Source organism: Rhamphochromis sp. 'chilingali', assembly GCF_963969265.1.
Source record: "Rhamphochromis sp. 'chilingali' genome assembly, chromosome: 6".
NCBI classification, from domain to species: Eukaryota; Metazoa; Chordata; class Actinopteri; order Cichliformes; family Cichlidae; genus Rhamphochromis; species Rhamphochromis sp. 'chilingali'.
In genome coordinates, this window is record NC_137933.1 from 11812432 (window position 1) to 11828053 (window position 15622).

The 15622-nt window shown below is 40.4% G+C and overlaps 1 protein-coding gene across 2 annotated transcripts in view; it reads right to left on the reverse strand.

The window, feature by feature from the left end:
- tspan4a (tetraspanin 4a) overlaps positions 1-15622 on the reverse strand; it is a 183897-nt gene that overhangs the window by 125066 nt on the left and 43209 nt on the right. Inside the window, exon 2 of one of the 2 annotated variants that reach the window (XM_080884908.1) lies at positions 11056-11135. In XM_080884908.1, coding sequence (XP_080741034.1) covers positions 11056-11118 — 63 coding nt within the window. In that variant the 5' untranslated portion in view covers positions 11119-11135. Of the gene's footprint in view, positions 1-11055; positions 12773-15622 lie in introns of those variants that run through there. The other variant, XM_080884907.1, reaches the window with a different exon arrangement.

Sequence of the window (15622 nt, forward strand, 5' to 3'; positions counted from 1 at the left end):
ATGAGCTTGAATAGGGAAAAGGAGCAACAGTGGCGTTCACCACGAAGAATGAGAAACGTGAAAAATAAATAATCAAAGATCAACAAGGCAACAGCAAAAGTACAGGCAGTTTTTCTGTTTTTTTATTTTTAACACTCGGTTTTGCCTTCAAACCTGAACTGGATAAGCCCCCAAAAAAGGATGGAATCACTTCACTACAGAGAAACTCTTTGTTTTCTATGACTTTGGGTTTCTCTGCAGCAGGTGCTAAAGGGCTAAAGGATCAACAACAACACAAGCAAGAGCAGCCCACAGACTGCCTGTTCCAGATATTTTCATCACTGCCCTCTGCCCCCCTATTGACAGCACAGAGCTCCAGCATGTAGACCATGACCTGCAAAGATCTGTGTAGGCTCTAAACAGGATCAATGCACAGCCATGCCGGACCTTGAATCTGACTAGAAGTACTTTTACCTTTCAGTGATTAACATGCCCAATAGTTAATTTATTGAGGAAGAGATTTATTTGTTTACCTTGGGCCAAGCCAAGTTCATTGCTTATCTCTGCTGCAAACCAAGTTTTCCATTTGGAAGCTGCCATAGGTCTTGTCAGAACCAGTTTTGCACTGATGAAAGATGTGGGAGTTCTCCTTTCATATAAATTCAGAACAACTTGCATACTCACATCTTTCTTATTCGCAGTTGTTGCCATTTTTCTGTCATTCTTAATTCTACTTACTAACTCTGATTGGTAGAGTCGTTCTCTAACTACCAGAAACAACCTGCAAAAAGACGTGCATGGAAATTCAGAGGTCTGAAAGCATGCTGACCATGATACTAACACACAAACTGTTGCTGTGTATTTTTATGTTTACATGTCTCTGAAGAACACAGAACTATAAATTCATATTTCAATCAAGAGGAATGATCACAGAGACAAAGTGTGTTTATCATTACAGGAATCTTAGAACAACATTTTAGTCCATTTCTATAACCGCAGGAAGTGGCCATGTATTTTGGTAAGAACAGTAAGTATGGATTATGATTTGTGCAAAGTTGGCAGCCTACAAAGGGCACAATTCATGTTTTCTATCAAAACATTTTTCAACTTTGTTCAGCCACTGAAAAGCATCAGCAAAACAATAATGCATTGTTTGAGTGTGCAGGGAAGCATGCAGGAGAAGCTCACCTTCATGAAGACAGAGTTTAGCTTTTTAGTCGGGTTCATTCACTGAACTGAATCCAGGTTACTCGTTGGTTTGGATTTTTTTATTTTGTTTACTCTGGGCTTCCCTCGATGCCTTGACAGTTTTTAAGCAACTTTAAACATCACAGATTGAAAAGCCATAAAGCCTAGTATAGCCCTGCTCAATCACACGAGACAGAGAGAAGCAACATCGTCTAGAATTTCATTCACTGATTTCATTTTTTATTTGCTTTTTGCACATAAGGATGTGGAGGAAAGGCTTTGCACATTAAAGTAATGCAAACGAATATTTTTTTTTCTGCCACTATTACAACTTAAAGAGGTGGAAGGATAAACATGCCTGATTTATTACAGCTTTTAATCTAGAATTCCATCATCCCTAATCATTGCAAAGTGTGCCATTCCTTTCATTACATAAGAAAATGAAACTATGCATAAATATCGCTGCTATGAATGAAGTCATGACTTCAAACTGAAAAATTCATGTGACGGTTGCTTTTTATAACCATGGAGACATGAAGAAAATTGGATTTTAAAAAGCTAAAGAATGCCTCAAGTAGGTCAGTGTTATGGCAATGCCAAAATCTAGTGTCTAAAAAAGCTGAAAACTGGAATCAAAGAGGTTTGAGTATTAAACTGGCAGCGGTGATAAAGCCGGAGCAGCTGTGCAGAGGCACCACCTAAGCCTCTTTCTGAGTCAATAAAAACCCCGGAGGGCTTTTATTAAAGGGTATCTTTGAAGGAAAATCTGTCACAACATAAATTTACTGTAGTCAGGTTATATTTGACTGAGACTGTGCAACACTAACTACGCACCACAATGCTACCTACACTACTAAAAAGAAAGATGTGTCAGACGTGATAAAACTTGATTTTGGGTAAACACAAACACATAATTACAGTCCAAAAGTCTTGAGTAAGCCCTCATTTCTTTTGCTTCCAAGGAGTCAAACTTTCCTGTAATACTTTCTTGCTCAAAACATGGTGAACTGGCACAGGCAGGACTTTTACTTTCCATAAAGAACAACTCCTCATACTTTCCCACAGTGTCACACCTTATTTTCCAGCTCTCGTTGATTGACAGATGATCGCTGCTCAAACTCTTTTATGCCTACTGCCTTAAAAACTACAGTGTGATTTCAGTGCTTAAAACTTGAGCTTATATAAAATAATCTCCAAAAGTCTTGAACTAACGCTCATTCTTTGTGTTTTGTATCAGAGTTGCCAGGCTTGTAAATTTTTAGTGGTCTTTATAAATAGTTTTTTAGGTTTTCTGCAGTTTAGTCAAAGTTTTTCTTCGGCTGCTTTGTCACTCATTTTGAGTCCTTGTACTTGACCATTTTCAGAGAAATATCTTTTGTTAAACCACTTAACACTGACCTATGAATCATTCAAGCAGAGAGAAGTCAACTAACTCAAGGGATGACTCAGTGTTGTGTCTACACATAACAGACAATTTAGCAGGGAACGCATTTTAAATTAGGACTTTTTTTGGTGTCTTTGTATTATAGTTCTGTTCTCCTGTTCGATAGGTTTTATGGTTCATTATAGGTTATGATGAGTTTTGGGTTGCAGCTGGATACTCTTCTGTTTGTTCTTTTCTCCTAGTGCCTCTGAGTTTCATTATCTCTATTTCTGGTTCACAGTTTCTTGTTTATATAGTTCCCCATTGTTTCCAGACTGTGTTCCTTATTAGGTTGGGCCAGTGGTTCCCAAACTTTTTTTTGCTAGGCCCCCCTTTGTTTTACAAGAAAAATGTTCACACCTCAAACATTTAGCAAACAATTAAGCAATTTGTGCCTTTTTTCACGTCACGCTGTGCGCACGTTTTTGTTTATGTGAGATGAATTGCAGAATGGCAGATAGAGACAAAATACTGTTAATCTGACTATCTGCAGGTTTTACACGCTTACATACACACACACACACACACAGTTACTGTCCCTCTATTTAGAAAGAGAGATTATTTAAGAATGTAACTGAAAATCACTTTTAATTGTTGTTTGTATTGTTTTATGTGTCTTGTTTTGTGTATTTAAATTCCTTGCACAGTAATCAAGTGGAGCACCCACAATTTAGTTCTACTTGCACACTGACAATAAAGGGCTAGTCTGTTCTACTTCAGCCAGTAGTTTTGAGGATCTTATCAAAACTGGTGTAATAGTAGAAGAAAAGTGCCACAAGATTTTTATCAACCATGAAATGCCAGCTAGAAAGCACTTAATTGGCAATGGGTTGATTTTTTCAGTATGACAGCGATTCCAAACACGCAGTGGAACACCATCAGTCATGGATTGGCCTCCCCAGAGCCCAGATATCAACATTATTGAAGCGGTGTGGGACAGAGAACAGGACAAAAAAGGCAGCCAACACCCAAAGAAGAGCTTTGAATGTCCTTCAAGAAGCCTGGAGAACTTTTCCTGAAGACTTAAAGAAATGACAAGAAAGCTTTGCTCAAAGAGCTCAGACTGAAGAATAAAGATTAAACCAATTATTGACATTTACATTGCTAAAACTGTACAATCCCTGCTGTTGCTTTAAATACTATATTTCTGTGTATGTTTGCATGTTTCAATAAATCACTGCATCTATTTCCCATTTTTCCTCACAAAATCTAAAGAAACGAGGGGTGACTCAAGACCTTTGCACAGTACTGTAGGACTTCATCTTTGAACACAATGACATATAGAAAAGGAAAGAATGGAGAGATTCCCTACTTCTCTCCCTATTTCAAAAAGTTTCCACACAATTAAATGACTTTTCTGCCTGTGAGCTGTGTGCACAAACATGCCATACTCAGCAAATGCAGACTGCAGACCTATTATCTGAACTGCTCATGCTGCGCACGTCCCCTCCGGTCCAGCTGCAAATCGATGGACTGTGTGGCAGCAGAGCCTGGGCGGGGCGGACAGATCTCAAATCAGTAGAAAGGCCATTTCTATTGATCTGGCTAAATCACTGGAGACAGATGCAACCCATTCAGAACTCTGGCAATCTATGGATCCTCCGTTGGGCTCTGACCTACATTACGATGACAAGTAAACACAACTTCAGAGGACACATCTTCCGTCTCTTCCTTCTGCCTCTTCTCTTCCTATCCCTCCTCTGTCCCAGGCTCACCCGCTACTGCTGCTGCTGCTGATGCCGTGGATTCCCCCCACCCCTCCCTCCCACCCCTGCAGCATGGAAAAGACACGTTTGTGCTAACAAGATTAATTAAAAAGTGGCTGTAAATGAGTCTTATTTTGGTATTTTGCAGCTGTGGGATGTATTTTCCCCCCCTAGCTCTGTGGTGGTTTCCGCTCAAGACGATTAGCTGTTGTGAATTGTTGCATATTTTTCCGAGATGCCCATTTTTGCATTTTTATGGTGGAGTCATTGCTCCTACATTTAGGGGATAATCAGCATTTGTCCTGGAGCACAGAAATCCGCTTCTCTCTTTTTGTATAGATTTGTTTGACATTTTGTCTGCGAAGAAGAGATACCCAGGCTGCTCCCCACCCACACAGACGTAAACGTACGAGGTCAGAGCGCCGAGCTCGTTTTCACACACTTACAGTAATGGGAATTAAAACAAGAGTAACTGACTGTAGCCCTGAGTAAGTGAAGAGTCACTGGATTCCAATTTCAAATGGGATGTGATAGCAACTGTTGGCTTCATTTGCACTAAAGTATGTGACATATACTAGGTAAGCACACATACACACACACAGATCTTGTGTTTTCTTTTTATGCAGTGCTTAGAAAAAGACTTGTTTCCATGACAATCTGGAAGCTGATGCACCTTTTAATGGCATGAAAGTATGTAATGAGAATTCATCCTAATGGCTTTGTTACACATTTCTGCTCTGTGAGAAAGAACTAAGAGACTAAAAGATAAAAAGTTGTAATAATACATAGTAATAACAGTTATAACATTACAGGCTAAATTACTCATATCTCTGTATGTGGAATGAAGAGCATAATTAGGACCTAATTTGTGTTTTTCACCCTCATTTTCTATTCTCTTTCTATTACCAGAGCAACGTCTGAGCTGACAGATCTGCAAGAGGATGCTGTCTCATGTAAACAGAGGTGATAAAACTCTCAAATACAGACTCTAAGTCAGTTGCTTGGGGAAATAAAATCCGAGAGAAACTAAGAAAAAACAAAAACAGGAGACTTTTGAGTTCAAATAAAACAGAACAAACTGAGAAATTGGGGAAACTTACCTTCAAAGATCAGTAAGTTACAAAAAAAGCATGAATAAAAATTTGGCCTGAGAGTGACACATGAGCTACAATAGTGCAGTTTGATGTATGTGCCCCGCTGTCCTCCTGTTTCAAAGCTCTACCAGCCTATACTGAGCGGGATGCCACTTATCCCACCAATAGTTACTGTTATCATCTGTACCTCTTACAACCATGCTCACCTCCTTCATCTGTGACAGACCAGCAGGTCTGGCCTCTATCATTACAGCTATTCTCACAAACCCATTTCAGATTTGTCTTCTTGACCTCTTCCAATTCCCTTTTGGAACAATTTGGTTTTTGATACCAACATAGGCGCAAAATCCTGACGGCTCTGCTTGTTCTGCCATGACTCTATTGTCTGAGCGTAAGCACAGCCACGGTCACTTAAAAAAGTGAGTGTGTCCCACTTCAGTGCAAACCAAAGAAAAACAGGAAAGAATAGCATGTCTCAGCAACAGAAAAATATGTTATCTGCAACTGAGCATGAATGCCCGCTGATCGACACCATCATCAAACAGACACAAAATCTTTTACATGTTTGAGCAGCCACGTCAGAGCAAGTTTTCATTTCACGTCTCTCTCTCTCACCCATTTTAACAGCCACAGTAACAAAAAGCACCCGGGCCTCTTCCAGCACAGTTTGGTTCTCCTCCACCTCCCGCTGCTCTCGGACCTGCACAGATGATTGTCAGTTTCTGCCCACCACAAGGGAGCCGTGTGATAACAAGCTGAGAATAAAACAGAGCAAAGAGGTCTGCCTTCAATCTTTGGCAGTGTCGTATTCATTTGACCTGAAAATATTCCTCTGAGAAACTGTGCTGGGTTACACACCACAAGGCCTGCTCTTCAGCTTTTTTAACAATCCTGATTTCAGTAAGCAAGGCCAGACACCAGCAGAGGCGGTCTGACAATATTTTGTCATATTTTGGGACAAAAAAAAAATGTTTTCGGTACCAAAAAAAACCCAACAGTCAAGACGTCCAGTCTGCAGGAAAGGTTTGAAAAGTTTCTCCTGATTTTTTTTTTGTATTTGGAAACACAGAGAACTGTCACTTAAATGTCTACAGTCGCTGCTCTTTAAGGACAAAACTAACATCCAGAGAAACATTTTCACCTTGCAATTCACTCAGGTCACTTTAATACAACAAAAAATCACCTTGGAAAAGGTGATTTTTCTCAAGGAAGCCACTTTCGTTCCTAATTAAAATCAAATATGTTGCAACAAGGGGTCACCGCTTCTTTGACTGGGTAGATTTCTATGCCAGATGCCTCTCCTGACACAACCAGGACGGGATTTGTGTCTGTTTCTTTGTATCTTTCGCTGGCGAGGTGAATGTGTAAACCACTAAACTATGGAAACACTGGAAAAGGAAAAGTGCCAACTGAGAGCACTTCTTTTCTCAAAATAACCCTTCTTAGCTTGTAACCTCCCTGAAGGTCATCACAAACATATTCCAAGATAATTTAAATAGAGTTTATAAAAAGAAACACTGTACTCTCACACAAGACAGTGTGACTTCTCACAGTATGCATGCTGTGGGTTTTTTTTATTCATCTCCACCTGTCAGAGAAAAGTGGTTTAAATTTAACTCTCGTTGTGTTAATTAATGTTAAAACTTTTTCTGTTTATATGAATCAAAAAGGATATCATCACATGAAACTTTTTGTTTAGCCTCTTTCCCAGTCATCAGTGAGTCATCTGTCTCTGTCTTATTATATGCTAAGACATCATATTTTAATTATTTAACTTCACTAACATGCTCATCAGTAATGCTCCAGTACCACGTTAAACAGTCGTGGGCACAGTGGAGTATGTCCGTAGGTAAGGAAGAAACTGATTGGTGCTGTGCTGAATTGTTAGATGAATGTTTAGTTGGCATTCTTCAAATACAGAATAAACCCCTAACATTATATAAGGTATTGTGAGCTGTTACAGATGATATGTTTTGTCATAGTCCTCATCTTTCATCAGTGTGTTTTCCTCACTCTATATTCTCATTTTACCTTTGACGCACTGGAATTTACCGTTTCGCTCCAACCTCATTTCAAGGAAAGTGGGGTAATTAAATGGAAACTTTATCGCCCGCCACCTTTTATGGAGAATTATAAAAATGTATTTTAAAATGAGAGAAGTGCTCTTCACATGGTTCCTGTCGTTCTCTGTAATACTTTAATTGTTTTTAAATGGAAGACTATTTCTCTGCTAATTGAAGAAAATTCATATCTGAGTAGCTCGATGTAGAAGTATATTAGTGGTGCACTGAGATGCAATGTAGAAAACTTGTTATTGTTGACAGCAAGCAGCTTAATATGCCTCAAAGTTGCATTTTATTATGAAAAAACCCTCTGATGCCCACATTAGGAACAAGTGCCAGTTTAGTAAGAGAAGACGTATTTTGTAAGGAAGGATATCGAGGTGGATGGACAGGTTGACAAAAAAACAACAAAAAAAAAAAAAATTTTACTGAAAAAAACCTTTAATACTCAAATTTTGACTTCACTGGAGAACTTTTGTTCATAAATCTAATCAAGCTGTTTATACCTAATTCGAAATGGTAAATGGACTGGCACCTATGTAGTGCATTTTTACTACAAGGCTCATTCACCCACTGACACACAGAACCCTTTACTATACCTAAGCTCACTCACATAGATGCATCAGAGGGTTCGGTATCTTGGAGCCAGCGATTTAACCACCAACCTCTGCCTCCTGACTTAAGTCTAACCAAACCTTTAACATCATTTAGGGACAAATAACCTGTTTCATTATTTCCTTGGAGGAAAACACTTTAATTATGGAATAAGAAAAAAATGTTAAAGTCTGCATTTTTTTTTTTTTTTTTTTTTTTGCTGATAGGGTTCAAAACAATGACAAAAGCTGTAGTTTGTCGATGTTGTGAAGTACCACAGCGTAGGGTCATGGAAGATGTTTTCACTTGATTGTAAGTTAAAAATGTATCTGATGTGACTCTGGCAAATCACGTACACTGACACATTGACAAGGTTTAATTCAAAAAGCTCAAACGTTTCCAAAGAAACAGCAGAAAGTAGTGTTGGCAAATTCAATATTAGTTGCTAGGATCAGATCAGTCAACTGGCACTGGCTGGCATGGGTAAAGGAGATATGGCCCCATTCACTGGCAAATAAAAATGACTGTTAATAACCCCCAAAAAACCCAGATTTGATATTTCTTCAAAACATTTTGGATAATAAAATTACTAAATATAATTTGATTCAAAACACCGGTCTGTTCTATTACGCCTTTAACAACGTGAAATAACTTTGTCAATGGAAACATCAATGCCAACCACTTTGCTGTCAGACTGTGGCAAATAAGCAATAATGCCACCTTAAGAGATGATTTCCTCAGTGGATCAGTTTGTCAAGCACTGTGCAGAAGCCTCAAGTCTTGGTGCATTAAAAACGGTGGGTAGCATATTAACACCGCTATATTAACACGGTGGGTAGCATATAAATATATTAACACCGCTCAGTGAAATACGACCACACCTTTCTTCTCACTGCACAGAGCTGCTATTTATGTCGCTCTATTTGCACACATTAGTCTCATATATTTAAGTTTGTTTCGACACCTGAAGAAACCTATGCACCTATAGGTTAACCTATAACACTTATTTATAGAAGTGTTAATGCCATGAAACTTTGAGACAAATAATTTCCCACCTCCAGTTCACCTGGTAATCTTATAAATATAAATAGTCTACTGTAAGAGAGGGAAAGAGCTATTGAGAGCTTTGTTTTCAGGCAGGATGTAAACTGTCACATTGTTTTTCCTTCTGAAAGTGAAAGTAAAGGGCAAATATATTTTCATCAGGACACTGTTCATACAATCTATGCAAGGGGTGTCAAACATAAGGCCCTGGGGCCAGAATCATTCTGGTGACAACTTCAATTTGGCCCACTGGAGGGCTTTGGAAAAAGCATGAATATTAACAGTAATTTCCTACATTTTACAGCTTTTTCAACTGGTAAAGACCTCCCCCAAGGCCATTCATGCTACAGCAAAGTGGTTAAGTAATGAATAAACAACTAAATGAGAGAAAAATTATTGTTTGTTTTGTTTTTTTCTCTATCAATGAAAATAGAGCCACTGTGTAAAAATAGAGCACTTTCTGTGAACTAAAAAAAAGCTGTGAGCAATGAGCTAACAGAGCTTGTGCCATGATTTTACACATTAAATTATTACAATTTAAGCCCAAAGACTTGTGCTGCCACATTAATTTACTGCAGCAGCATTTCTTTAACATATCGAAAAACTGAGACATATCATTGAAATTGCATATTTATAAATAAATATATAGTAAAAAGTTCTTTACACCAACCGAAAGGGCCAGTTTCACTTCACTTAAGATTAAAGTGGACTGTATGTGGCCCACATACATTGAGTTTGACATCCACATTACAATGTAAAAAATATTCAAATTTAAGAATCTGAAGTATCCCCTTAAAATTTAAAAATCATCTGCAAAAAGTTTGGGACGAAACAGTCAAAATGTACCATCCTTAGTTTTAAATTGGCAGAGCTCTTCTGTTCTTACCAAATACAACTGGCTTATCAGAAACAGGTTATAGCTACCCTCGGTCAAGTGGTCATTATTTATCCCCAGTGGCAACACACACACAGTCACACATGCACACTGAGTGCTAATAACAAATACCGCGACCCTTCTCTGACAGCCGTTTATAGCTGACTGAAGATGTAGAGGTGAAAAGGTCACTCATTCCTTGAGGGAGATTGCATCTTGGCAGCTAGATTGCATTTCAGTGCCCAAGGCCTCATCTCATTCTGTTACCAATAAGAGCAGACGTATGACAAATCAAAGTAATCCCAGAAAGGTAACCACAGAGGCCAAAAACCCCATAAAGCTCTCCAAGAAGTTGCAAGTGAGTGCACAACAGGCGTCTGCGAGGGAAAAAAAACAACACGAGCTTGAAATCTTTACAGCTGGGGAACATGACAGACTTCACAATGAAAATGCAAGTGATCGGTAACGGGGGCTATCAGAGATGGATCGAGACAGGCAGACACAGCGGAGCTCAACCCTCAACCCACAGCAAAAAGATACGATCAACTGAACTGAGCAGACTGACAGCAGATGCCTTGGTGAACTAAGAAGTGCTGCTGTATGGGGAGGAGGGCGAGGCAGAGGTAGGTGAAGAATTATAACACAATGGTAACTCTGTGATTAACTAGTGTACACATAATGCAAGCTCCAAATGTGTCACAGCTTAACACGGCAAACAATGCAGTGCACACCCACACTCAACGAACTGTATAGGGAGCAGAAAAGGCTCCACTCACCCACACAGTGGGCTTTGTACACATGATCTAAATGCATGATCTGTCTCTTTCTCTCAACTCTGCCCCCTCCTCACTCCTCTAACATCACTGTGGTTACAAAGACATGCATAAGAGAGCTCCTTTGGAAAAAAAAAAAAACGGGGTAAGAAAAATCTGAGGCGAGGAAGCAAAGTATCACTTTCAGCAAGACAAACAGTCTCCCCTCTTCAAAAGTCATGCACAAGAATACATATATTTATATATATATGTATATATATGTTTACATATATATATATAAAAATATATATATATTTTTTTTAAAAGACAGAACTCACCCAGAAGAGGAGATTGAAGAAGACCATTCCATATCGCAGGGCCATCATGCAACCCTCAGCCATCCTGCAGCGCCGCAGTTCTAGGAGGAATATGAAGGAGAGGTCCAGGTAAAACACCACATACTTCTTGCCCTGGGCATAGCGTCCCTTGGATGTTTGCGGCCCCTTTGTCGTGTGAAAGCCGAACGCAAACGGTGGCCGCTTATACTCGAACTCTCCGCTAAAGCGGTGAAACCCAGAAGTGAACGGCGGCGTGTCGGGTTTGCTGTCCAGAGATGGACTGCGCCGATATGGAGTCTCGTCTGTGCTCGAGCGTCTCATAATGGAAGCTGAATGAGCCTTTAGGAGTCTTTAATAGTCACTCTGTGCACTTCAGGTCTGAACAAAGTCCACAGCGAGGGACGAAGAGGTATTCCACTGAGGGGGGGCTGCGAGATGGATTTCAGTAGTATTTCTAACCTAGCCTCAAAATAATTAAACTCCTGAACTACTGATTTAATTATACCCAGAGTGGGATCACACGTGATCTGATGTAATCTGAGAGAAAACAATATGCTGCCATTCACTTCAACCGACTTGCTATTTTTGAATCTTATATATTATATATTCTGCAGGACAGTTTGCATAATCCTGCCACAACATCTGTGTAAATCTGAACATTTAGGACATAATCCCAACATACACGTACACATCTGCACATCCCTATCTCTTTAATCCCTCGCACACAGGTGTGATGCTCCCAGATAAGCTGATCTGCAGTTTCATCTCATAAAGGTTCAATCAGGTAAATGCTTGGAGAGTTTGACCTCTCTAGCGCCTTGGGCTTGCCAAAATGATCCAGAAATGGTCCTACCTGGTCTCATGAGAAATTCCTGAGCAGGTGCTTCCTGGCTGGCAAATAACAGCACCCCTGCTTTGGTTAATCAACTTCTTTTACTCAGAGACAGAGCGCATGTCCGCTGAGAATGAAACACTACTCTCTGGTCTTAGTTGCGTCTGAGTGTTCGGCATGTGACTGGCGATGTGCTTTTGCTGACATGCACGGAGCAAAAAAAAAAAAGAACTAAGATAGAAAAGGAGGCGAGCGGGAAGAATGGTGTTATGGATGTGAGAGGAAGAATGGAAGAAGGCATGAAAGGATGAATGACGCTGATGAGCAGACCATTCTTTGGCTTCTTCAATTTGTATCCCTGTGGAATTCCTGCCTTGCCCAATTTCCTCCTTGCTTCTTTAGTTCCTGCCCTAACTTGAACCTTTTGTCTCTGAAAAGTGTCTAGGGGTTGTTCTGCGTCTCTCCACTCTCATCTAACAAATCACTCTCTTCAACTCCCTCTTATTCTAATCCTGAGCCCCTCTCTGCTCTCCCCCCCCCCCGTGCTGATGGTGGTTAATTAATTTCCAGACTCTCATCAGAGAAGCAAAGTGTGCGGTTGTCCCCTCCTCTCGTCTCCCTCCTCCGCTACAGCGTTTTCTCTCCTCTTCTCTAGGTGGGCAAGGAGATCAAGGTGTCCACCAGGGTCATGGCCAAGCAGCGAGAGAAGAAGCAGCAAGAAGGAGAGACAGGCAGCGAGAAGAGAAAGACAGCTTCCTCAGAGAAGCAAAAGAAAGACTGCAGTGTTTGAGCGGTAGTCCAGCCTCGCTGCCTGAAGCTCCCTCCCTCCCTCTCTTCACAAGCTCCTGTTCTCTTTCTCTCTCTCTGTCCTCCTGCCCCCCCTTTCCCTTTTTCTTTCCTGCCTTCTCTCACAGGCTCCAATGCTCTCTCCTCCACACACACAGTCTCACACACCCCATCCCTCCTCAGAAACTGTCCCCAAAACCTGGCAGCGCGAAAGGCAGGAGCAGTCATTCACATTCTGGCCACACCCTATGAGAGTGCACAACCAATCAGTGCCTCGCAGCTCCATCCTCCCTCGTGCACACGGCAATCATACCCTACCATCTACTAGATAACTCTCTCTCTCTCTCTCTCACGCACACACGATGTACGTGCACACAGAGGCGCACACAAAACCTGGCGTGTTGTTAACATACCAGTGCTGAGAAGCTTGCTGCACTTGCACTAGTGCTTCCTCCTCCTCTCCTCTCTGCCTCCCGCCTGGAACTCATTCCACATGCAGAGGTTGTTCTTGCTCAACACTTCAGTCATGTTCCTCTCTCCCTCTGTCTCTCTCTGGACCTGAACTTGGGTCATACAATATCTGTGTGCGTAGCCTCGCACTGCACGGATTTTCACACGACAAACAACTCACCTAAAGTGTGTCTCTGTGTGTGCGAAGGCACACACGGCCGCTGACATTCACACAAAATAGCGTAACTGCATGCTCCCCACAACCTGGGAGCCATCTGGGTCACTGGTTTTATGAGTCCACAGAGACATTTCAAAGCTTCAGAGGTACTGACTTTATTCAAGGCTGCATCAACTATTTAATGGATTTTTGTTTTGTCTCCTGTGTGTATTTTGGTCAGAGCGCAGAGGCAGCGGCAGCCTATGCTAGGAGAATGAATTTGGCTTACTGAATGACTGACGTTGTTGAAAAGATTTTTGGGCTACTAGTGTTTTCATCAAAATTTTGTCAGGTGTGAAAGAGTAGGAAAAAATACCCTTTATCCATGAAAAGAAAAACAAGGGCAGACCTTGTTAAGCAACATGAAGTAAAGCCAAAGTGCAAATATCATATCTGAGTTGGCTGCTGTTGTAAAAAAAAATATATATATATATATATTTTAAGCACTTCATCTTCACATCCGAACGTTGCGATTTTAATAACCAGTGCAGCATAAGGAATGACGTTCCAGTCAGTGAAGCTTTAATTACTTGCAGCTGTTGATGTCACAGCAAAGTGTGCCCTCTATCTATACATGCTATCACATGACTGTCACGTGATATTTTACGTTTCCCCTTCCATCTGCTTTCAGCAGGGGTGGCAGGCTCACAATAGTGGTCACATGCTTTCTTTGCTTGGTTTTCATCTTCACCAACAAGATCTACACAAACACTTCTGCTGCAACTCTGATGATCCAACTGCATTTGCATTGCTGTGGAGTTATTCATCATCTAACAGAAGATTTCCTGGATTTGTGAGCAATGGCATTTGCTAAAGCAACAGACTATTCCAAATGCATTAAAATTCACTGAATATAATATATATAATAGTCACACAGAAAGGCAGGACGTGGTCCCAGATGCAGGACTCGGGAGACAAGGGATGAACTCAAAAATCCGAACAGAACTGAAAACTAGGAAACCAAGAGCAGGGAGACACAATCATGAGGGAGTACACGAGAAAGGACAAAGGGACACTCGGACAACATACACTTACAAGATATTGAGATGAGAGAGAACAGGTGAGAACATAGCCGAGAGTTACTAACATGAAGACTCAAGAGGGACTTAAACTGAACAACACTTAGCAAAATAAAACAGGAAGAGTGCAACACAACTGATTGAAGAGACGATTATTTGACACAACAAAATGAGGGAACAAGACAAAAAGACAAACACAGACAAAAGACTGCAGAGGAACAGAATGGGGAAACAAAGGGGGATTAACAGAATGAACCTAAGGATCTACAAAACAGAAGCTCCGAACTGAAAGGATGAAATAACAACACCATGAAGAACTTGTATCAGGCATAAGAAAATAAACAACATATAACAGAAAGATAAATTGCAGGAGAATACAGAACCCTACTCCAAAGATAGACAAAAACACAAAGCTAGAAAGAACCTGGACAATAAAACTAAAAAACATCACAGTGACAGATGGACATTCATGTGTCGTGCTAATGTTGTAACACACGATCCAGTAAAATGTCTGTAGATGAGGTTTTACGGGTTCAACAAGAAACGTATAAATTCATTTCTTTTTTTCCTCCAAATATAAACTACCACATCTCTCTCTCTCTCTCTCTCTTTGAGCATATTTATACCATTTATTATATATTTATCAATCACAGCATGTAAGGGGAAAAAATATTTACACAGGATGTGGTTCATCTTACTTTTACGTCAGTTATCCCACTAATTGGTGCAATCTGCTGTCACTTTCATTAAATATACAGACTGAAATGAATCATGCAGCAGGAAACTTCAGCAAGTGCAGCAGTAAAGTGGATTCCACTTCAGGTCTATATTTCCACTTACAAACAGCTTCATCGTAGACTCACTGGGTGCATTGGCACTACAGGGCTCACGGTGACTTTGAACTCCTCACCATGTACGAATGCATGGGGAAACAGAAGCATGGCAAGCAGCATGATGTAATTTAAGACAAAAAAAAAATTAAATGAATGAGAGGTAAAACTTGAGGGGGTAGGGACAAATAAGTAAATACTTCAGCCTACTCCTTTTCAAACAAATAATGGAATGATATTTTGTAATGATTGTGAAGGCACATGTTTGAAATGTTTGAAATAAAAATGAACTGAACTGAACTGAACTAATTTAGCTTTATTCAGACTGAAGGTTTGTAGATGGGCCCACATTAAAACGCTTTATGGATCGTTGTAATGTGAAAGCATAATATGAACGGACAGCCTTGCTCAGTCAGATGCACAAAGTGCGCTG